The following is a 25601-nucleotide window of genomic DNA, read 5'->3' as shown; positions in this document are numbered from 1 at the left end:
ACCCAAAGCCATAATATCTCCCCAGACGGCGAGCGCTACTCCATCCATACATTCCTCTAAGTGGAGAGCTCCAGTGCATTCCATTAGCCTCTCGAGCAGAGTGTTAACCTTAGCCTTTGTAGCGTAGCAGGAGAATGGCTCTGGAGGGAGGACTCCGTCACTTTTCCTACGTCCGCTGTGGTTCTCCGGTGCGTAAAAGTTCCATTCACTCTCAGAGTGCTTTTAAAGTTAAAAAAACAACAACCCGAGACTCTGTTGTTCCCTGCTCTCAATCAATAAAACATATGCCTCCACATGTTGGGCTTTCGTGAATATTTAATCCCACCACTTGTTTTCCTTTTATCTGCCAAATCACTAAATAAAGATCGGGAAATCTTTCCTGCTCACTTTCAATTGTTTCCTTTCATACGCCCCATTTGATGCTGGGAAACAATAAGGTTTGAATCACAAAGGGATTGGAAACCCCCTGTTGAAAGTACTGTTCTTTAATATCAGTTACGTCTGACCTCACGTAGCGCCCTGACTGAGGTTTCCATCAGATATTAAATGTTAATGCATACCTACTGCATGCCCTGTTTCACATCTCATTATGAGAGGATTGTGTTAATGAGATGTAAATGTATTTCAGTTACGCTCTCTCTGAAACACCTACCCAACAGCGCCTTCAAATGAAGGTCTTAACCATGTAATTAGAGTCAAATATCTCCTTATTCACAATTTCAATCTATTAGCCTTTACAAATAGTGCCATTAATGTCCAAGTCAGTGCTCAATACTGTTGATGTGATGGTTTTCAAAGAGAGATGCTCAAACAACAGGGAGGATAAAACAGACCAAAAGCGTTTCATTTGAACTTCCCAGCAGTCAGTGTTGGGTTAGGACGTGTGGGTAGACTGATATCAGAATAAAGGTACATTACAAAGCAATGTGCATTTCAAGTGAATGTATGTACATGTTGTGTTCTAGCAGCAGAAGCATCAGTCCTGCTGACAGTTTGTTTCTGTCATTGTGTGAAGACATACCGACCTTTATGTTGTCAGCTGCCAGCCTACATCGCAGCATTCTGTAAAGGTGTGAGAGCATAGATAAAATGATGAAATGAAGGATGCATGCTTTAAAATGTGTTATCTAACCTCAGCAGGCCCACCAGCAACTTATTGTCCAACTGAAATAATGTGAATTATTGCAGAGGTGGTGCATCGGGTACACAGCATTTATTTTTCAAGTCCCACCTGCTCTACAGCTGGCTGTCCTCCTTGGCCATATCTTCAGTTATCCATGATGTTATTGCAGCAGAACAATGGTAAATACAATGGTAAATAATAGATTCGTGTTAGAGTAAGCAAGGTCTGTGTCTGTGCTAACATACTACATGCTGCATCACATATACAACTCTAGATAATTAGATGTTTTCAGACCTACTATCCCCAACTTTGAAAAAGCTTCTTTTCTGAACTTAGTTTTTTGTTTTCTGCACTGTAGAGTACAAATTCATCTATGATCTATTTCTAACAGTGTTTATTGTCCTTTATACAGAATAATTCATACAGAATGCTTGCATCTCTCCTCGGCCCTCTGAAGCTGTGTTTCAGTTAATGCATTTAATGCCCATAATATAATATAATATAATATCGCACGAGAAGAGCTGTTTGAAAATACACAAAATTAAATAAAACTTCCTCAACTGCACAAAAAGGTTTGTAAGGCGTGCTTGTGGTGGTGTTTGCCTTTTGTTGAAGAATAAATTCTGATACAGCGAACATTTAACTCGCATAACTGCTCAGCTGTTTCTGCTGTATATCTGCTGTGTCTTGGTCTGTGGACGACATGAAACATGACCGATACCAGCCGGCATGAGAGAACAGTTGAAACAGACGTGGATGCTTCGATGGCCGAGGTGGCTTGTTTTGTTTCTGGTTCACACCCTCTAATTCTTCTTCTACTCCGTTTACCGGAGGAGTACAGCCACGAGAAGCCGAGACCGCCAACTTCTGACCAAACTGTAGACAAGTTTAAACCGATTGATGGAAAAGTGCCAATTCCCAATTTGTTGTTTGACCATTGAATGGAAACAGGACTGATGTCTGTAATGAGACCTGCTCACTTCACAGATGTGTTGGATTCTTCCTCTACCAGATGACATTCCCTTCACATCACATCACCCCCATAATAAACCCTGACATTTACCCTTTAGGCTCATTAAAGCTCTCATTGTCCCCCAGTCTCTCACTCCGAGCACAGGCTGCACCCTGTCACTGAACCTTGTTGATAGCAACTTAATTCTCTGTAATTGACTTGTATTTAAACCGTGAGCATTTCATCACCTGCACATTATTGTGAACCCCCTTTGTTTCCCCTCCACCTAATGAGAAACAGATTAAGCCACAGAAGATGCCTAGTCACTGTTCATTAGGGCAATGCATTTGAGTTTGTCATTTGTCCTAAATGATCATTGTTGTCTTTATCTTTGTGCACATTATTGAATTCATTAATCAATTTGCATAAATCAGCATTCGGTGTCTTTGTCTAGTTCTCATCTCATAAAGTTTGCAGTGACGCGGTAAATGTGTTGAATAATGCTGAACATGTTTACCGAGGTAGGAGTGAGTTTGTAAATTACAAATGTCAGTCACATGCAAATGTGTTTTTAAATTGCCCACAAACATACGTGTGTTCTCCGTGGATAAACTCGTGATCTTAACACCAAGTATGAAAAACAACGTCCAAACTCCAAAAGCTTTCAGAAATGTTTTTCTTTCTGTGGAGCTTTGGGCTTTGCTGATATTTGCTTTCATCATCTCTACTGAGGTATATTTAACAGTGCGAGGAGTAAATGGCCTCCAGCTTACGTCTGATCTGTGTTGGGCTCCTTCAGTGTGTCACAACAAATGAAGTCAAAACTGTTAACAGATTTCCACTGTGTGTTGCATCAATGTGTCTCATTCAAATAACAACAACAATAACTATTGCCTGTCACACAAATGCCTTCTCTTGCTAAGGAACCTCACAGCGCAGGTATTAAGATGTGTTCTGGTAAATCATTGATTACGTGCCTGTTGAAGTCGAGTGCACAACAGAAGACACTATTCTGAAACATGTATTGGTATAAAAACTTTTATTTTGAATCATAGGTTATTTTTCTACCTCTGACTGTGCAGGTAGTCATGGGTATATTTGTCATTATTTGCGGTATATTCTCTTGCTCACTGTGATCTCTTTTCATTCTAATCACTGACCTTTAACCAACCCTGATCTCGTCAACATCTTTAGCTCTTCATCAGCTGTTTCTATTGTGGCCCAGACAGTAGTGTTGCCTTCAGTAAGTGACGGGACAGTGCACCAGATGTCTTCGACCATAATAGAAAAAAATATATTTGAGAAAATAATCCTATCAAAAGCGAAAAGCAGAAAACTCACAGAATCAACTGTCTTCACGGAGTATGCAGTTCATTCTGGGAAGTAATACCTTGATGGGAATTAATCTAGCAGAGCAATACTAGTGAACTGTTATGTGCAAAACCTTGTAGATAAAACATCCCCAGGCAGTGATTTCATGGTTTGGACATTGTAATGGCCAGTAATGTCAAGTTGTCTGACAGCATAATAGACAAGTTCAGTGGAAGGAATTTGACACTTGCAGCAATTCCCAGAGTAATGTGGATGTTTAGAGCCGCCCGTGCTCACTCCCAGCTCGTCTATTACCGTCACTTGGTCACCTAGCTCTAATGTAAACCCATCCGCATCATTATTAGACTGTGAGACCGACTGACCGAGTATAAAGAGCAAGACATTCGCTGAGGGTGAGTGGGAGGCGAGGTTGGAAAGGTCGAAGCAATACGTTGTCATCCTAAACCATCACATACTGACGCTTGGTCGGACCTCTGGTGTCTTTTTCTGACCTACTGGGTAGCCCAGTAATTGTTGAACTATTGTATAAGTTTTGTTATGTAACCTCTGTACTTTACCGACGGCAAGCCGTACAAACGTTTTTGTTTTATGCAACACACAGAAACTTATTTTAGCCCAAATCACAATATATTCCAAAACCTAGCACTTTGGTTGCGTAAGTAAAGTTAAGTAAGTAGACCTCCCGACTGTATGCATGTAACTGTACGTGTCCTGTGAAACCAGAATTTTATTTTGAAAAGACACTATGCATGAAACTGACTAAAACTGACACTCGGGGAACCTAGAGCATCTCAGTTTGGAGAGTAGGGCCGCTGACCAAGCGTTTTCTGACGGGTTGGGAATGAGAAGTTGTTTGGAGAGTTGGACCATGCAGGGGGCTAGCAAAGATGCAAATACTGTATGTTAGCGATGCTGAATGAAGCCTGGTGTCATTTAAGAATTGACTCATTAAAACCATGTTAAAACACTCGTAGTGTTCATTCAACTCCATATATATGTGTTTTTCAAACCCGAAAATCAAGGGTTTGTTCCAGTGACTTGAGTCCTCTCATTCTTGTTACAATTGTCATTTTGCACTCTAAGAATTGACTGCACTTTCTCACTGTTTCCAGTGTTTTATCGTGGTTGGAGATTGGACGTTTGTTGCTTCGAGTCCCTTCACTCAATGACTATACATTTGAGTTGAAACATTCTTCATCGTTTTAATCTGCCAGTGGAGAAAAGACAGTGTTGCTATGCTGGAATCTAGATGTTGCGCTCTAAGCCTCTACTTGTCCAGCGAGTGCTTCTCCTGACGCCCCTCTTTTAGCTTGTTATTATGGTGATTTGGCAGCAAGTTGTGTAACCCCTCACTATGGGAACAAAACAGCTAAAAGCCGTGTGCGTTTGTGTGACAGCGACGTGAATAAAAAGATCTCCCTCTTTCTCCTTTATGACAGCGCTGAGGCATTCCACTCACAAAGCTCCACACTGGCTGATGTGCGTTGGCCATGATACTATGAAGGGCTGGCGTTCTGTAAACCTGCACCACAATACACCCAAGGCTGCTGCTGCTGTTTTTATTTGAAAAGCATCGACAGCAGTGGATAAGCTAGGAAACCCAAATGTCACTTGGGTCCCACGAGGGGAAAATGGGAATGTTGATTCAGAGCCTCTTGACCCGGAAATCAAGAGTGTATATGTCATGTGAAATATTGTATCTTAGTGTTACAACAGGGGCTGGTGAGGTGTCCGTCTGAGTGCAGTAGATTCTGTGTATTTATGTTATACAAATGTATCTGAGAGAATAAAAAGTAGTGGCTTAACCAATGAATAGAAAATGGTCTGTTGTCACACCTAGCATGACGTCATTCCAGCCCGGCCTCACCAAATGGTGTATGAATGACACGACAATTCTTCGAAGTAATTGACCTCGTTTTCACACCGTGTAGTCTCAATCTATGCTAAGCTCAGAGTAAGTGACGTAGTATAACTGAAGATCCACCCATGAGACCAGTGTTCGTGTCCCATAGTGTTGTTGTACATTAGTGATGTTTGTGACGTGTTTTCCGTATTGATGTTGTTTACGTTTTACTTAGTTTACGTACTTATTTTTCGTGCAACCGTGATGTTTTTCCTAAACTTAACTAAGTGGTTTTGTTACCTAAACCTTGCCGAAGATGACAAGCAAAAAGCCTAGAGGATAAGGATAAGGATAAGGATAAGGATAGGATAGGATAGGATAAGGATAAGGATAAGGATAGGATAAGGATCTTTATTGTCATCCTAAATCAGGGTGATGGAGGAAACCGCTCCGGGGAAAAAGCTGTTCCTCAGCCTGTTAGTCCGGGTTTTGATGGTCCTGTATCTCCTTCCTGATGGCAGTGGAACAAACAGAGAGGGACCCGGGTGTGTGATGTCTGTGCAGATGTTGCTGGCCTTCTTCTGGAGGCGGCCAGCATACACAGTGTCCAGGTCAGAGAGGGTAACTCCCACAATCCTCTGTGCTGTTCTAACCACACGGGCCAGGTCCCTCCTGTTCTCTGCTGTCCAGCTGGCACACCACACAGTAAAGCACTGACAGAGGATGCTTTCAATCACGCTTCTGTAGAAGTTAACCAGACGTTCAGGGGGCAGGCCAGCTTGAGCCTCTGGGCTTCCAGGTCACGTACATTATCATGACACGTGACCTGTCCTTAAAATGTCTTATATGCCCTCCCATGAGATCATGTTGGTCATTCAGACTGCTATAAGAACCTGAAAAGGAACTTTCAAGCAGACTCTGAAGAAGCTTGTGTGACCCGACCGCCCAATGATGCGACATGTACTGCATTGGTGACACTTTCCCCCTATCGTGGCTTGGTGGATGAAACGATAGTGCACAAGTACATTCTGAATCGTGTGGTTAGGTTAAGGCAACTAAAGCACTTTATTTCAACAACAACTGATTACAACCTTCCTGAAAGTAGGATTTATAGGTTTTCATCATACAACCCTTCCACACTTGATTGTTGCTTCAATCCACAGGACTACACAACCTTTCCAAGTCTTTTCCAAAAACAACACTGTCAAATCTAACAGGAAATCAAAAGCCTCATCAGCCGCTGGTAAAAACCAAGCTGGAAGCTCCCATTTCAGATCCTGTGTGTGGAAAAGTGAATGACTCAGTCTCCCTCTCAAAGTAACCAGTGTCAAGGTGCCTCGAGCAACAAACCAAACCCCCCACTGCTCGGCGGTCAATAAGAAAAAGATGAACGTGGTCACACCGGGTGGCTCTCAGGTGTAAAGCAGGTTGTGGATTAAAGCATTCAGGCTCACTGATAGCTTTCTTGAACAAACAAAGGTTACAAAAATGTTAATACTGTGACTAAACAAAATGCATACCAGCAAGGGGATGAAGAGTATCCCCTCCGGCAATGAAATGTGATCATCAGAGGAAGGAAAATCAAAAGCAGAGAGGAAACATCAAGCCCTATGCCGCCTACTGCCCCTTGGTGAATAACACGTGCGTCTACAAACCATGTGACCACCATCTGATTTCTTCATCGCAGCTTTTCCCCAGGAGCCAAATTGAGGTCTCATGTTCAATTTGCCATTGGAGAAGAAAAAGAACCAGGATGAGATCATATTCATTGTGTAGCGCAGGGCTTTGTGGCACAACCTTATCTGCTGCTGAGACGTACGGAGAAAGGAAAGTCTGAAGAGGTCAAAACTCCAGCAACACCTGTAATATAGAGATGTTCCAATAGCATTATTTCCTTCCCAATATTGAGTCTAGTATTGAGTACATATATACATATTTACATATTTACAAGACTATAATTACACGTCATGATGACGTTGTGATTGACCTAAAAGTCATTTTTACTGAATGGTACTTAAATTCAACGTAATGGAACTCAAAGCAACCTTTTGTTACCGTTAGCTGTTACCTTCGTTATTTAGCCGTTAGTAGCAATGTGCTGCTAACGGCTAACTTAGCTCGCTCTTCTCCTGCAGACTTGGATACAGATTTGTTATTCACAATGTAGCCTTGCCAGGGTAAAAATAGTGTGCACAGAGTGTTCAACCACAGCTGTGTATAGTACTAGTTTGCACATGTGCAGGACGGATCAGGCAGGATGTACGGATCAGGTAGCGAGTGACACGTGTTGTCGTTGTTCCTCTGTAGCGTAAATGAGCTGATAAATCATATGATGACGTGATCATCAGGGCATAGACTAGCGTACTCACCAAAACCGATCCAGCATTTGAAACTGTGTCGGAGGCACAACTCCAGCATGAAGAACAACTGTATTGTCGGACCGTTGTCTCAGCATGTTACCCTGATGATTTGGAAACGCTAACAACATAATTATTCCATAAAGGCGTAAATCTGAAATCTAAAATTGGTCCGAAATCCAGTTACCAGATGGATCCTCCTAATGAAAGATTTACCTTTTATCATATTGTTATGAACACCAAGTGATTTTTAATTGCAGCTCTTCTTAATCAACTTGGAAACACAAGTAGAAGCTTTTCCATTATTGTGTGAGTAACAAAAGGATGTGAATGAAAGCGTTTCCTGTGGAGGCCACAGATATCACAGATGGAGCAGTCTCAGCGACGCGGTCAGCACTTACTTCTCCTTGATGATGACACAGTCCTGAAAGAGTCTTTTGTGTTTGTAGGTGGTGTGTGTCTGTGTGGGTGTAACAAAGTAAGGGACGTTGAGTTATCCCTCCTTTAGTTTAACAAACTGCAAAGTAATTCCAGCACCTCACTGATATTGTTACCAATCATCATCAACAGGATGCTCTCTGCATATGAAACCTGCTGCGAGCATTTAGATGTTTAACCTCCTTCATTATTCTATAGAGATGTCCTGAAATACACACTGTTCTGGAGCACGCAATCCACGGCTGAAAATAATGTTTAATAAATAACGTTTTACTCTTGGTTGAGTAACTGCAGTGCTCTTTTAGATTTAAAACTTCAGTTGAACTCATTGGTTATTGTTAGTTTGAGTGTTTTCATGGGATTTGTTAATAATAACAAAAATGTAGAATATCGTCAACCCTCTACTGTAACAGTCATATTTCCATTCATCTGATGTTAAAACCATCTCTATATCTGAGTGTACTCTTTGGATCTTTAGGCCCACCTCCTTTTATCTTTTCAACAATGAAGCTTATATTTAATCTTTCCAAGACATATTAATGGATAACACCAGAAGGCTGAAAACACATATGGAAATAAAAAGAAGCTTTGTCCAGTGTTGTATCCAGTTACGATGTTGAGTAGAGGTTTATTATCCCCAACGGGCTGCAATTAGAGCTGTGCTGCTGGATCTGGTCAAACACAATGAAAGACTGCCAATGTGTAACCTACAAATCAGCATCATTTAGCATTATACTCACAGCGATTATGTTAAGAGTGGGGGAGAGCCGGCGTTGGCCAGAGATACAGTGAAACCAGAGTCGCAAAGCTGAGGCTGTTTGAAACGAGGATTCAGATAGCATCAGTCTGTGAATTATACGCCGAATACCGTGAGAGCTATCTCGTCTCCGGGAATTGCATGCGTCAGCGTTGTCCTTGCGCTCCTCAGGGTAAAGCCATGGATGGATCGGTCTAAATGATGGTGTAGAATGGAGGTGAATCGACTGTAATGCAAGACGGCCTCTCGTTTTCATGGGTGTAACTTGATATAATTTCTTTCATTCAAATCAATGCTCTTTTTCTTCCCTTTTCTTTGGTTCATGGATGTGTGGCTTTATTGATCGCCACGGGGAAATTAGGTCGCTGCGTCTGTAAAAGTTATGGGATTTAGCAGCGAAGTAAAGTTGAGTTAAAGGATTGAAAATTAAGTCTAAATCAAGTAACAAAACAGTAAAACTAATGACGACAATAAAGAAATTAAGTGGACTATAAATGGTTAAGTTACACAGACTTGTGACAATTTAGACAAACTGATGGGATGTGTAGAAAGAACTTGCAGACAATATGTGAAAATGTAGAAACTAGAAAGAGAATTTGGAGTTTAATGCATCAAATAATAGAGTAAATCCCTTTGTACCAACCTTTTGTTTGGGAAATCCTTTTGTAACAGCGGCCGTATAATACTGTGAGGCTCAGTTTACCTCACACAGAGTATCCCCTATGGGAAAACCAGATCGCATTGAGACACAGATCATGCTGCCTCGAGGCATTTGCATCCTTTCATCAATACACTACTAATGCATGCAGTGGCTGTGCCTACAAGGCTCCACTTGGTAGCAGAGGAACAGAAAGCAGGGGCCGTGTTGGAAGCTGAGGCGCACAGTAACTAGGTCTCTGCAGCTTCACAGGTCAGCTCCAGTGTGAGATTATAGTTGCAGGGCACCCTTTTCTCTCCTTCGCCTCAACTTCACACAGAGGTTCAGCTCTCTGGTGCTTGTTGAGCTTGTTGATGAATCCCATGCCAACTGAATTTGAATTTAAAAAGGTTCTTTGTTGACCTCTTCAGCTACCTAATGGTATTCAGAAAATAGCGTGGCAAGTGTTAAGACACATGGCCTTCGTCTGAGACGACCAGCGGTGATGAAGAGAAGCAAAAGCGAGACACAAAATCTCAAAATCCCCCCTCCTTGTTTTTCACTTCAACGCCTTACGCAACAATACACCCTCATTTTGACCTCTGCAGATGTCAGTCCCTAATGTTCCGTTAGCTGTTAGCTCGGTTTGCCAAACACACCGAAGGACCCAAATGAGGCAAGTCGAGAGAGGAGCGATTCGTAATTCCTAGCAGAAGCAAGATTCCACACTGAAGCAGCTGATGATCACTTGCGGCGCCTGGCGGCCGGTTAAGTTTAATGAGGAGTCAGAAGTCAATGACGGTATTAAACCGCCAATAAAAGATAATGAAATATGTTTTCAAAAAGTGTGAATCACTTTTGTGCTCATTCACGCAGCCGTGAATGAGCACAAAATATATCAGGCTGATGGGTCCAGTAGTGTGCGAGACTAGCCCTGGACAGACACAGAGATGCACACACATGCACACACAACCAAATGCATAATCTCCTTGTGGAGAAGACCTCAAACTAATTGGTTATTATAACCTACCCATTTCTGTTCCTTTTGCATTCTAAAGTTTAAATATAATTTGTGATCTCAATCTGAAATTGATGTGCTTATACATAAATGCTTTTACACGCTTTCATGAGTTTAACAACAAATCATTGATGATTAGGAGGAAGGGGAAGGACATTTAATTACATCATTGTCATGTGTTGTTTTTAAGGTCTAAGTTCAGGTAAAACCATTTGAGAAACATGCTGCAGAGCCTCAAATCGTCAGTCAGAAGGTTCAGCGTTTGTTTCATCGACAAACATTGACTTTGGCCTTGTACAACACGCGCTCGCTCTGATGATCAAAACAAGGAAGGAGGAAGAAAGGAAGTAATGGTGGGTGATGGCGCTTTGTATCCCTTCAAAAAAACTTCTTCCTGAAACAAGCATCGTCTTCCGCCCTGCAATGCCTCCTTTCAAAGCTTGGCTTTGGACTAATTGGTCGGTAGATATTGGCGTCAAACAGTTGCGTTGGTATCTGCTCTGCTCATTGGGAAGAGTGACATAATGATAGATTCTGTGATCTCGCCTTTAATCAGAAGACCATCACATTATATCTCGCCTCACATGCTCCGTTCAAACAGCCTCTGCAGGACCAGATGAGGGCGACTGATTATATAAATTCTGGATGATTTTATGGGTGAATATAAAGAATCAATGGTGAAATGTTCCATTTCCCACTGATGGTGTCACACTGGTTATACATTCTTCCTCTTTAATCTGCAAATTATGCCTCATTAAAGCTGCACTATGAATTTAATGTGGAAATACACCGCTCTTATCGGCCTAAATTACAAAGCGAGACTTTAACAGAGGAAACATTCCATCTCCACTAATTGAGACCCTGTAGATTCTCCAAATTAAATCCTGGTGGCAGACATTTCTTGTCCACAGGAAGTGATTGATTTAAAATTCAGACTGTCTCCTGAAGCCCTCAGAGGGATCACTTCATCCAGAGGAACTCGCCAGTCTTAGATCATTAACCCTTCCCTTCCTTTTGTCACCAAAGAGCAGCCAAGGCAGAGTTTCCCTGAAGGGCTTCAGAGCAGTCACAGTCTCTTAATCGTTCTTCTAGATACTCGTTCATTTCATGAGTTTCTTCCCCAGAAACACTTTTCTCCAGTGACTACTGTTGATTTTGCATGCATACCCACACAGTCTATATGTGCTCATGCATACAATACTCCACTCAAGGAAGCAGAAGAACAAATGTTAATTAGATGTGAAGGTCAAGTTTGTGTATAGACGGGGGCAGAATATCAATCAGAGATTTCCATAAAGGATTATTAGATGAACAACAGACAAAACGCTTTGTGTTTAATATGTATTTCCAAAGCATTTTATGTTGATTGATGTATTTAACGCTCAGAGACAGACGTGTATAAATATAGGGTTAATCAGAGGCTTTTTAATTCCAAGATAAACTAGAAAAACACCTATTGTGACTATTGTGTGTCGGTGCATTACATAAAATCCAAATAAAAGTCTTTATTTCCAAGTTGTAATGCAATAAAATAGTAAAAACCCCATGGGGAGGGAATACTTTCAAATGTAGAAATGTTGATATGAGACATATTTTCTTCTGCATCCACGGACCCAAAGATCCAGAGCACTGCGTATCCTTTAGCCCCGCCTCCCAGCACTCGGTCCGGTCTCAGGCTCTGTTACATCAATAGAGGAAGGAAAATGGATTCAGCTATTTGTGCATTTTACAACTTTAGGGACCAGATTTAAATAGGGTCTGAAAAATAATTATGACAATTATCCACATTCACAAAGGTCTCTTTTACCAAAACATCCTTCTGGCCCCAATGGCATCACCTGATTGACCCAAGTTTAAAGTCCTCGGTTTGGCTTGAGTGGTTGTTCTGCTGGCTAGTCCAACGAGCTAACAGTCAGGGAAGGTTCGACATGATGGGCTGGTTAGCTAGTCAGCCAGATCACATTTAACTGGATACATTTATGTATACGGCCACAAGTTTTATATATCTAATAGATAAATGTTGAAAAATATACAATGAGTATTATTTGACTGGTTCTTTAAGGAGTACAGGATGTTGATCCTCATGTGAATTTGGAACAATTGTGGGGTCACCAGCCTGCAACGTTTCCTTACGTTTCAGCGTAAATATTCAAGTGTAGCTTTGAATCCGTTTGATGGCTGAAATCAGTGAGGGACTGAATGAATCTAAGGCTGCATCTCAGCCGTGCACGAAGTCTCTGTGCTTCTGCCTCAGTGGGATGTACATGATATGATTACCAACGTGTCGATTCACATCTTAGATACGTTTAATTTGGAAGTGTGTTAGACGTGTGTGGACGCTTCAGCGGACATTTAACTTAAAATACTGTATATCGTGAATAGCATGTAGAACGACTGATTCAATCTACTTTACTCTGAATCACCAAAATGATCTGATCTCATGCAAATACATGGACTGGAAAAAGCTTCCCCAGTGTGACTGAAACTGGAATGTAATTTCCTTATGCATACAGAAGAAAAGTGATGAAATATAGAGCCACACACAGTCCGAGATAATCCATCTGCAGTCCGTTTGTGAAGGTAATCCAGGTCTGACTGAGATGGAAATAGACATTCCTCAGGGAGGTAGAAATAGGACCAACTCCACCAGTGTTAATTGAAATGATAATGTGAACCATTTTAGATTTTGGGCCATTATTTGCATAACTGTCTCAGCGAAAGTGGAATCTGAATAAAGAATACTGAAATTAAAAGTTGACAAGTTTGTTAAGTGTAATCTCTCACTGTATTATAAGTAGGTACCACGGATTTGAAAGGTATTATTTCAACATTCCCAGTGTAGTAGCAGTGGAGCGATACTGAATGCAGAGTAAAGAGAGTGAAGGGTTAGATGGAGATCAATAGGGAAACCCTCGGTGCTGGAGCATTAGTAATGCTGTAAGGACGCTCCATCTCTCTCCAAACCCTCTCAACAATTTTTCCTGACCTTTTACTTAAAGAGACATTTATGTACTTCTCTTCCTCAAGATCAAATGTCTGCCCCCGCTTTATAACATCCTCTCCATATATTTCCCTCTGACTTGGCAGCCGGCTTTTATGTTTGACAGTTTTTTGTCCATGCAGCAGGACATACAGTTCAGGCTTTCATTTAACTATGGAACAAGGCCTTCTAGCCTCATTCTGCTGAATGCTTTTAGGAGATTAAACAGCACAACACATACTTCCAGATCCTTTGTTTTTGAATGCGTAGAATATGTGAGATACCTGGTTGACCTGAAGAAGATGGTTGTGTTTAAGTGGATTATTTGGGTTGGCTGGACTCATACATTATCCCACCAAGATGTTTTGTTCCAAATAGTTTTGCCAAACCACCTGTGAGGCCTAAGTCTGAGTTCAGACCAAATTAAATTAGTCTTAGTTAGGAGTGAAACCATAATCAATCATAGAACTCACAGTATGGATCGACGGTCCGTTACCCCAGTAGTCTCAGTGTAAGTTTAAGATGCATTAATATAGCTAAAACAACTATTGTTATGTGAAGTTTAATGAAGTAATGTTTACCTGAGCAGAGCATGAAGTCCCTCTCTCTCTCTACGCTTGTTGTGGACGTGTATCAAAGTTAATCTAGTTGTAAAACACCACGATATCTCCAATCAGTGGATGGATGATTCATTTCTCCAGTGAAATAAATCAGCAGTATTGTTACAAACATTCACGTGTTTTTGTCTTATCTGAAGCGTCTGTCGCGACTGTTATTGGCTAACCAGTAGAAGTGGTCTCGGCCTCAAAGTGGTCCGATACTTTCATTAATTGACATCAGACAAAGTAATCTGGTGAATACAGAGTGCCCTTAGACCCTTCCCCTGCCACACACACACACACACACACACACACACACACACAGCAGATGTTTCACGTAATGGGAGCACAACAGGAAGAGAATTCAATTCAATTTGGCCCGAGGTCTAATAGGACATCAAGTGGAAGAGGAAGGCGATAGGGTTTCACACTGGAAGCCCATCTGTGTCCATGCTCCCCTTCCAAACCCACCTACCCAGTGATGCTGTTAGACTGCAATGAGACAAGAGCACCCTGATGCATCGTCGGCCGTAATCACCTTCTCAAATGACACCACGGGGCCTCGGGGGTTTAGAGGAAGGGGCGAAGATTTGTTTAGTTTGATGGCATCCAATGCAATGTATTGTCAGAGTTGAGTTTCATTGCATTTTAAAGGGATTAGGAGACTGCTGGGCGGTAGTCAGGTGACTTCCAGGCGTAATATGAAAGTTGCTGTGTCATTGTTAGTTCACAGTCCCCAGGAGGTTGACAGAGGCAACAGACCATTGTCTTTTTGGCACAATATACTTTTGTGCTCCAGCAACATCCACAGTCTGTGACTATCAGCCACTGACTTCCACTACCAGATGAGGGACTATTACATCCTAATATATAATGAATGATGTATTTTGTCATCTGCCATGAAACAACTGTCTCTGTTGGTTTACTCATAAAGTAGTATATAGGTAATTATACTGTAAGGGTTTGGACAATAAGAGACAAATCATATTTTGTCGCTGTCATTATTATAGAAAAAGATTATGGACACGGCACATGTGTTTAAACATTCTGTTTGATACACACGTTTCATGGTAGAAGGTGGGAATATGAAGGGAAAACATGACTTTCCCTCTTCAGAGATGATCATAATTATGTTAATTTAAAAAATGTGATGGTTTACGTCCACCATAATTCGTTAAAAACTTTAATGTTGACTCTTGTGAAACGTTTCTTTAAATAGTAGCAGCCAAAGGCAGCAACACCACGTCAGTAGAGACTCATGTCCATCATGACCACCAGACAGTGTGAACTGTTCTGATCGTGTTCGGAGGATTTTCATCTTATTTCAAGAAATAATGAGAAGATATCTAATATTACAACAAGTGGTCACACCCAACTCGTCAGATACAGACCGTCGGTCAGCGTTGGCCTTCAAGGTACTCATGCGGTGTCAGTTGTGGACGTGTCGGGGACGGCGTGTCAGTTTCTCAAAGTATTATTCCAACGTAGGTTTGCTTAGTTTTTAGATTCAATTATGCAACAAAAGTACTTGGTTCGGTTTATGCAAGCCAAGCTAATTGAACAAAAAGTATTAATGATATGATATGAATGATCACAATATGAGTATTTGACCTTGATATATTTATGTGTATTTGTCCATTTCTTGGAGGTTAATTGTCTCGGTGATTGTCTTGCACAAACTCAAATAATGTCAGTAAGCTGTTTGGAGTCACAGTTGTACCTTAAGTTGCTAAATGTGGCCCTACAGCCTCTCCGTGTTTACATGAGCAGACGCAGGAGAGAGAAGCAGTCAACAGTCCGACGCAAGCTGCTTTAAACACAAAATAACCACTTAGAAAAACAGCAGCAAGCTGGAAACCATTTTGTTTTGGGCTGTTTGGCCAGCAGCAGGTGCTTGTGGAACACATGGAGACACATTTCTTTAAGAGCCTTGCTCAAGGACACCTCGAACAACACTTTTCGGAGGCAGGGGAAAACGTTTGCGCTTGCACTTTTGAAAGTCACAGCCGGTCCGGGGATTCAAGGTTTCTCGGCGCTCTAGGCTGCCGCCGCCGGAAGTCACAGCAAGACATCGAGCAAAGTGGTCTGCTGTTCCAATATCTTCTCACTTTCTGCACGCAGCAGTGAAACCACGTAGAGCTTTGATGTTAACATTGGCAGGCATCCTGTATATCCTCACATGTGAGGCCCGTATTGTATCTTGCCCTGAGGCGAGGATTGGTCCCTCGGTTTTGTTGGGCTGCCATGTGACTGGTAGAATATACAGTGACGGTGGGAGGTTCGAGCGGCGGCTCCGTGCTTGGACCCGGGAGAATGAAGCAGATGGCGCTCTGGTGGAGGAGCTTAAGGAAGTTTGTGAATTGCTGTGCATATTTGTCGCTTTTAATGTTGATCAAGGCAAGAGCAGCTCTGCTTTCCAAACACACACACACACACACACACACACATTCCTGCGAGTAGAGAGCTTTTGGTCGATAAAGACTAGACAGCCTCTAAGTAGCTCCTCTAATCAGTAAAGTTCCTGCAGCCTTCTCTATGGCTACGACTGCTCATTTGTAAGTGCGGGATGTTTCTCCCGGCTGTGGCTTCATCTTTTGTTGCCCCCACTGTTTGCCATTCAGTTTATGGGGCCCACACACACACACACACACACATCCATGGATCCCCCCTCTCTTTTATTATGGGAATTTCAGGCACATGTGAGCCGAAGCAAGGCAGGCAGTCCTGATACCCCTCCCCCCCCGGCCGCCGGTATCCCCTTATTCTCATGGATTTCTCATGGGGCTGAAGCAGACAAAATGGGGGAGGAGGAGGTGATGGGGGGGGAGGAGGAGGAGCAGGGAAGGAGAGCTAGGCTAATTCATCAATAATCTTTACCTAATCCCTCCCCTTCTCCTTCTCACTCTCTTACTCTCCCTCTCTGCCTAGGGGCATTCAAGCAATACATCCATCCCCCGCCCCACCTCTCACACACACACACACACACACACACACACAAAGCCCTTACAGACAAACTTGCACACACACATATGGGTCTGTCTCAACACGTCCAGAGGGAGGGGATGAATCGAGCTGCAGAGTGTTATTTCTTTCGCCTCCATATGTGTGTCGGCGTGCGTGTGTGTGAGTGTGTGCGAGTGTGTGGGGTGTAAGTTGAGTCCTCTGGGGGCAGTGTGTCTTAGCTCAGACCAGGAGCTCAAATGGTGATTATAGACTAGAGACTAGGTGTGGCAAGATGGGGCGGCGTCAGAGGCTTTGTCTATAGTTCCCGTACAGCCCACCAACCGGGAGGAGGCTCTGCTGTCTATCACGGTCCGCCCCGGAGCCATGCTCAGTCTGGGATTGAACGAGCTGCCGCGTGGGGCTGAACCGCTCTCAAACCGAGACCTAAGCCACGGTGAATCAGACGAGCACAAGTTCAAGAAGCTCGAGGGAACCTTTGTAGCCAGATACAAGAACATGACCAAGTGAAGAACTGCTGGAGCATATCTCTTTTCCTTTCTTTCTTTTTGTGTTTTTTTTTACAACCCTCATTTATTCTTCTTTTGCAACTCATGACAAAGATGTTCTGTGGAGTTCTAGCTGAGTAACACACCTTTTGAAGAGGCTTTCCTTTTTGCAGGAATTGAAAAAGAGCCTCTTGATCTTTATTTTTTTTCAGATTCAAAGGATACGATTTCAATGATAAAACCATTTGGAATATGGGACTTTTAATCTATGATTTGGACCATAGGGACAGGCAACTCTGTTTTTGTGCTCAGCTCTGGGTAATTTTGATAAGTATGTCACATTTATTCCGTTTGTTCCACGGTGATTTTGCCCTACTTTGATTTTGCTGTCGTAACTTGGGTGTTGAGCTATGTTGACTTGTTTTTCTCAAGTGCAATGCGAAGGATAACAAATGTGTGTGCTCCTCAAATACAAACACAAGTCTTAGTCTGAAGCTCAGCTTTGCCTCCGTGTCGAGTTTGTATCTTCGTCATGTGCAGTTCAAATAGCTGAATAGCCAAACACTGGTTGAGTGTGTTGTCACGGTGCCGGTTAAAGATCACGTGTCGCACACCTTGACAATGTGACCGACCTGTTCCATCGGACAGCCGGTTCTCTGGATTCTTTACATGTATTGACCAGTTGTCATCTGATTAGTGTGTGTTGACCTTCTCGCCTTTTCCTCTCCACGGCCGACTGAGCACACCTCTGGGACTTCCTGCTTACACCTCGTTCATTGTTTTGATTCACTGCCCCCCCCCCCTCTCATATTATATCTTTAATTATCTCTTTCTGTTTAAAAAAAGTGACTGTATTTTAAATCTTTCTATCTTTCTTCTCCTTCTTCTCTTCACAGCTCTTGCAGGTAAAATCTCTCCGACCAGCTCCGATGCTCTCCTCAGCTCCTCAGCGGTGACCGCCAGTCCCTCGCCACCCAATGTGTACCTCCCCGCCAACTTCAAAATGTCCAATGCACAACTGGCTTTCTTCCTGCGGGAGGCTCAGATCACAGGACAGACATTTGGCGGCGGCAGGGGCAGCAGAGGCCCGAGCACTGGACACCCGCTGCAGCGCTCTGAGAGTTTCGTGGTTTTCCAGACAAAAGACCTCCCCGCCATCAACATAACCTTCGGGCCTTTTGCCCGGGACCAGGCCCTGTCCAAGGAGTTGCTCCAGCCAGCCAGCCCGCTGGATATTCCCGGCCAGCTGACCGTCAACTGGAAGGTGAGGGCCTTCATTGTCCAGGCGCGGGTCTTCTCCAACAACCCCACAGTCCAGGTGTTTTTCTACATCGCCGGCCGCGACTGGGATGACTTCAAAGCGCAGGACCAGCTGCCCTGCGTCCGTCTGCACGCCTTCCGGGACGTCCGCGAAATCAAAACCTCCTGCCGCATGAAAGGCAACCTGGCGCAGTGCTTGGCCCAGCTGGACCTGCCCCCGTCCTGGTTTAACACCAACGTGGCCCCGCTTGGTCGGAGGAAAGGCTCCACCGACGGGCTCTTGGATGGGCTCACCAGCGAGACCCTGCAGGCGGAGCTCTACTACACGCTCCACGGGCCCAGTCTGGATGGGGAGTGCATTGAGGGCTCAGGTCATAGGGGTGGTGGTGTTTCCAGGGGAGAGCCTCTGTCACAGCACCCCCTGCTGCGCATCGGGAGCATCAGCCTGTACCAGGCCAGCCAGGAGCAGCTGCTGGTGGACAAGCAGTTGGACAAGAACATGTTCCTCAGGCTGCCCGAGAAGCCCCTGAAGCCCGGAGAAACCCTCAAAATCTTCCTCTACCTGATGCCCAACTCCACTGTGGAGCAGTTCACCCTCAGGTAGGTCTCCTTTAAAATACATACTGATGACATACTCACACATTGAAAAACAAGTAGTGATCAAGCTGTATGCATGCACAGCAGAAGCTCAGTCTGAGGATTCTCCTGCTCCTGTGCAATCATGTACACAAGAGTTACAGCTGGATAAATGATTTGCCTGGTTCCTGGCAGACCTCAACCAACATTAGTCATTTCCCTCCTGTCTTGAACTGCAGGCTTATACCTCCCTTTATAATTATATCCACACATCCGCAATTCATCTCCACGCAGTGTGAATGCTGCATCTTGTGCAGTCCCCAGTGGGAGGGGCTTATAAGAAATATAGGATTTGCGTGTCCAAATAGCCCCCCCATTAATGGCACAATTATCACAGCGCTGGGTGTCTTCATTACAGTCGTAATAATCAGCCTCGTTCAAAAGCAGCGTAATTAGATAAAGGTTTTTGCACAGCCTCAAAATTAATTGCAGCGTTTTAGAAAAGCGCATGATCACACTGTGCATGCAAGTGTTGCCATGTGTCACGTAATACCAATTCATGCAACATTCTCTGCAGGGCCACTTATGTTCATTTTAGGTCCAAAGAGTCAAATGAGCATGTAATCACATATTTCATCCTTCTCATTAATTTCTACTTGGCTGAGCACCGTGATGTGCCAGCAGTAATTAAAGTCAGGTAAGATAGAAGAATAGTGGAAGACCGAGTTAAGGTGTAGCAGCACTGTGCGGTTCACCTTTTGAAGTGGTGGCTTAACTTCCACACATTTCTTTTTTCCCTCTCAGGACTGGATCGTATGAATAATTTGCTGCTCACAGCAGTTTGTGTTTAAAGGCACAGGTAACGGCTGTGGATCACATGTTGAAATGCATTGCTACAGCACACTGTGGTTTTCAATGCTCATGCAGTTCTACAGAAGAGAAGAAACCGTGAGCACCAATATTACCACTGACTGAGTCTCACACATTCTTCTACATGTTGCATATGTCTGCTAGTGATGCAGCTGCACGTTTCCTCTTCACAGTAATATCTGCTGCTCATTATCTGAGAAACACACACACTCGTTGTTGTGAAAAGTCGGCCACACATTTAACATGCCAGTTAAAGGACATTGTCGTCATGTTTAAATACATGTAATACTCATTTCAACGGCAAAATAGTCACTGAAATCCAAAAACTTTTCTCATCAAATCAAATTCTATCACACCATATACGATTAACCGGGATTAACTACATGAAATAGCTTCAAATGAGCTTTGAATTCATTGCTTCACTGCTGTCATCCTGGAATAAAAATAATTGTTTAATGTTAATGTATGCAGTTTGTTCTCATTGTGCAAATGTATTCCAAATGTCTTCGTTTTATGAGCATATCAATGGCAAAAGTCCATCAAACTACACAATTAGAACTGTATTTGGGCGCATACTGTACATTCAGGAACATCATAATCTCTGCTTTCATTTAATTCATACATTGCACACTGATTATATCAAGCTATATGATGGAGTATCATGAGGCCTGGATCAACCTGCATGGGGGCAAACTCCTCCATTACCCCGACTCCAAACACCGATCAGCATTGTAGTTGACATGGAGAACTCTCTTTTAGCTCTGTGTTTGGTCTCCACCAGCTCCTGAGGATAATCTCACTCTTTAACTGCTAAACGTTGCACTGTGTTCACCAGCTAGTTGCTAACTCTGTTTGTCTGTTTATTGGTGGATTGGAACACATAGTGTAATTTACTTTTACAGCTTTTTTTTTTGCAAACAGCTGCCTGCTGTGGCCGTTAACGACACCAACACATCCTCCAAGTAATACGTCAAATCCTGCAGCCTGGCCAGTGCTCCTGAGCTTCAAGCTATGACGCTCTACGTGCCCCTCTAGAGTCAGCTTTGGTCTTTTTCAGGGACGATATGTCAGTATGCACTTGCTATATGCATAGCGTCCTTTCAGAATAAACTCACAGGTCGTTAGGTTAGCGTGGTTGATGTTAACTTGACTGAGTAACAACTCTTACTTTAAGTTTCATGTAGGACATGAACAGACGTCTCCTGGATGAAAGTTGTGTGTTTGTTTGTGTGTCACCCTCACCCATGACACCATTCAGATGGTACAACTTGAGCCATACAAGGAAAATAATATACAATTACGTATAATAGTCATAGTTTAAGAAAGAAAATAAAAAATTTAAAGATTTATTTTTGGGGCATAAAATCATTTAATACATTGTTTTAAAAATATATAGACTATAGCCGCTTTAAGTTCTCATCAGGTCTGCAGGAATACCAGCTGTAGTTGATTTGCAGTGTGTCAGTTAGCATTTGAAAATGCACAACCTAATATAAAAGGTTGACATGACAGGATGTAACAGGTAACAAATAATCATCAAGTGTCTATAAAGTCTCTTACAAACAGACAACCAGTAGTGGCAATCAATTTGCTGGCTGTTGTATTTTCTGTGTCTCAGAAGGACCATAATAGCTGTAACAATAAATAATATTTGCCGACGTTAAATTTCTGAGTTTGAGCCTCTGCTGGAACAAGAGGCTCAGCTCGGCGCTGCGCTCCCTGCACTTTCCTCTCCTCCGTTGTCAACACAATATTCAGGGTGAGAGAATAAATGATTATTTTCACTCGACAAAGCTCGAGGAAAGAAAGTTTTTCTCTGCTCGTAGGCGTGAAGGCAGCGGGGAGACGAGAAACGCAAGGAACCTAATAATACCAACTAACTCAGCAACGATGATGAAACACACTGTAAATATGATTGTTGAAATCGTAACTGAATCTCCTACAGACTGAAATTTTGAGATTAGCGGGATATTAATTAAGCCTCAATAATTCAATAAGCTCCGAGGAAAAACCAGTGTCGAGATTCTCCCTGCAGAAATGATTAATAGTTAATCCTCACGGTGGGAGGAATCACTATTAATAAACCAAAACCTCTAAAGGTTATGACCCAAACACCTGCACACCTTTTGTAATTCTTATCAGAATTATTTAGAAACACTTAAACACATAAACAATGACCCTGTTGATGGACTTGACATTTCCACAGTGATAACTTCCACATACAGCGAAAGTAAAGACTTCATTCTTTATAGCTGTTCAATAAAACCTTGAATCTCATCACATGATATTGATGCATTTGTGAATACAGATGTTATTGTATCTTTACAGCCACAGCTCCGATTGTTTCATTTCATACACTGGGCCTCTGGCCACAGCAGTTTACAACACATGCATTGAGCAGCGAAACAGTTTGTGTCTCTCCACCTGAAACAGTCGGTAAGAGTTCATACACTTCATATTTCACCATCATATCCTTTGGGAAAATCAATAGTTTAGAAGGAACGATGCCAACATGTTTAATCAAGATGCAACAAGTGCAATTTTGGACTTTTGCTTCGTAATTTTATAGCACTAGTCTGGTGCATGGATGGATTACAGAACGGGCTTACTGGGCAGAGGCACAAGGGCCCAAAGTGTCAGGGGCCCCACCGGTCTTCCCTTACGAAATGTCACTCAAAGAGAGTCGTACAAACCAGGAAGAAATTTAAAATGAACTCAAAGAAACATAAAACGACTACAAAGAGACAAAAAAGTGACCAAACATGGTTCAGAACAGACACAACGGTGATTAGGATTCTTTTTAACAAGAATAATTGACTGGCTTTTCTGGTAAAAGGCGCTTCTGTGTACTTTAATGATTCAACAAAATGAAGCAGACTTCTTGACTGTGGTGTGATCAGTTATTTGCAAGTAAAAAACATCCAAATGCACTCATAAGCTGATGGACAGCTACAGTATAATCTGTCTTTTTTACATTTTTAAGCACAAAAATCTTTTGACAAGCTGAAACAAAGGCCACACGAACCCATTTCTCACTAGTTGTTGTCATTTTTGTTCCTAAAAATTAGCTGCAATCTGAAATTAATTCTTGAATTAATGCTATAGTTTTCGATTTGTGTGTTTATTTAAAGATATTCTCACAGTCCTTCCACCTTGCAGCCAGAGTAGAGTGCTAACCATTCATTATCACACTCCCAACCCCCAGGAATGCCAAGCATGTTGTCTTCACACCGTCAGAGCAACATTGACATCAGACTCGCCCCTCTGTAAGATGTATGAGCTAGTGTCAGTCGTAATATTCTGTTCTCACAAAGCAACAAACCGCAGTGTTGTTCACGTCTACTGACGTGCGCCTTCATCTGAGATCTAGATCTAGAATATGTCCTTAAGTCAGAGAAAGGAGTTGCTGTGGGAATGTGCCAGTCATGCTTCTGATTTTCTATTGTGGTGTGACAAAGTTACAGCGAGGCTTTGTAGTACAAGCGGAGGGCTTTGTCTTATCCCCCCCGCCTCCTGAAACATTTAGCTGACCGTGTTAGCATCCGCTCACCGCTGCACTTCTCAGGCAGGCGGCCTCTCTGAGCCCCTCGCAGGGGTGGAGAATGATGAAGTGATAAAACAGGAGAGTTAAAAAAAGAGATGCGGCCGAGAGAAGAAAAGCCCACTTCCAGCCTCCTGAGTGACTCAACTCAATCGGGCGTGAATTCAATAGTTCTGGAAGCCAACTGTCGAGTCGTCCCAGCACATCGAGGAAGACGATTAAAGATGCAATAAGGGGTGTCTCTAAAGATGAATCGGGAGGCCTTCCCTTCCTGCTCCGACTCTCTCTTTTGCCTCTGTCGCTCCTCGCAATGTCTTTCTCCTTTGCACTCGTCCAGCTTTGAAGATCTGCGACTTGTTATTGCAGATGATGGCGTGGGCCGGGCAGGCGGAGGGCAGAGCTGCATGTGGCCACTTGTGCCACTTTGTGTGTGAGTGTGTCATGCTACGAGATGGGGAGTAGCGGCGCGTCATATTTGGATACCATGGCAATGCAATAAAAGTAATATGGGTGGTTGTGCTTGTCAACGTGCAGAGTGATGTTTCTGTTACGGATATCATCATCTGCAATAGTTTCTACTCACCACTCACACCACTCTGTATCGTGCCACTGAAGTCACTCCTTCCTCATCAACTTGTGCTTCTTTGCAGGGAAAAAAGAAATGCAAGCATGTTGCACAGAATGTAATATTTTTTGATAGATACTTACAATTTTGGACGGAGGATTCAATGTCGCAACGCTGGATGCACTCGTTTTAATGAGAAGTGATATCTGAGCAGTGCAGCAGAGTGACGCTGACTGCTCAGCACCAACAGCAGAGACACTGGTACAGTGCTCTCACAGGGGGCCACTTCGACAGCACTAACACTTTGGGTGAGAAAGGGTTTAAAGGTCGTCGGCTGTTTTTATTTGACCCGCTCATCTGGCTTATTGACAGAACTTATGTGTAATAACGGTTCAAATCACAGTCAGTGGTCGGTGATGAAAATCAGCTTTAGATGCCGTTTCGCTTCAGGTTTCGTAAAGCTTCACTAATCAGTATTTATGTTTTTTATATTCATAATTGCTCAAATGAATAGATATAATGTGAGACGTGGCTCTTATATTATAGTGATGAACCCACAGAGTTGCCAATTAGCTCGTTTGAGTTTTCCCACCCACGAATTTCCACCTGCAGCAGACAGCTGTGTTGCTTTTTATTTATTTATTTTTTAGCAAAAATGCTGTGATAAATCTCAGTAAATTTTCAAAACATAAGCATGTCTTGTTACTCTGCTGTCACTCGTGGCTCATGGGACGATCCGTCACAGCTTCAAGGACACATAAGCAATTTCCCCACTAAACACAAGGCTTTAGCCGATGAATCATTCTAACGACTTGTGATGTCTGATAGCCTTTTCTCATCAGCTCTCCCTATGCATTTACTTAAAACTGTCTCCACATGAACGCTATACTGCGTAATAACTCAGCTCCTTCTCGTGTTCTGTCAAAATATTTCTGATTGGCTGGAGTCCCGGCTGGGTCAGATGGAGGAAATGCGCTACATTAATTGGTCAATCTTGAGGCTCCCAGGGTTTGTTCTCATACGGTGTAGTTTGATGGTGATTGTAATGACACAATTGACACAGTAGGTCATTTCAATGAGCCAAAAGTGCTGTGTCTGCTGCATGGGCAGTGTATGAGACACAGACATACAGAAGACCCTAACCACTGTCTCACCTTGGTCATTACACATGTCACTGTGATGTTTTGTCTGTGGTCATTTTGTCTCTTTATGGTCATTCTGTCTCTCTTTGTTGTTTACATCTGTTTGTAGTTGTTATGTGTCTCTTTGTAGTTATGTGTCTCTTTGTAGTTATGTTGTGTCTT

General features: G+C 42.8%; 1 protein-coding gene across 2 annotated transcripts in view; it reads left to right on the top strand.

The window, feature by feature from the left end:
• Positions 1-25601, top strand: part of tmem132e (transmembrane protein 132E) — a 364570-nt gene that overhangs the window by 248012 nt on the left and 90957 nt on the right. Inside the window, exons 1-2 of one of the 2 annotated variants that reach the window (XM_031874113.1) lie at positions 16752-17816; positions 18382-19345. In XM_031874113.1, the coding sequence (XP_031729973.1) occupies positions 17738-17816; positions 18382-19345 (1043 nt within the window). In that variant the 5' untranslated portion in view covers positions 16752-17737. Of the gene's footprint in view, positions 1-16751; positions 17817-18381; positions 19346-25601 lie in introns of those variants that run through there. The other variant, XM_031874112.1, reaches the window with a different exon arrangement.

The sequence above is a fragment of the Anarrhichthys ocellatus genome, unplaced genomic scaffold, assembly GCF_004355925.1.
Source record: "Anarrhichthys ocellatus isolate YVR2014 unplaced genomic scaffold, GSC_Weel_1.0 scaffold78, whole genome shotgun sequence".
NCBI classification, from domain to species: domain Eukaryota; kingdom Metazoa; phylum Chordata; class Actinopteri; order Perciformes; family Anarhichadidae; genus Anarrhichthys; species Anarrhichthys ocellatus.
Note: the sequence above shows the minus strand (reverse complement) of the source record. Positions and strands in the feature narration are given on the sequence as shown.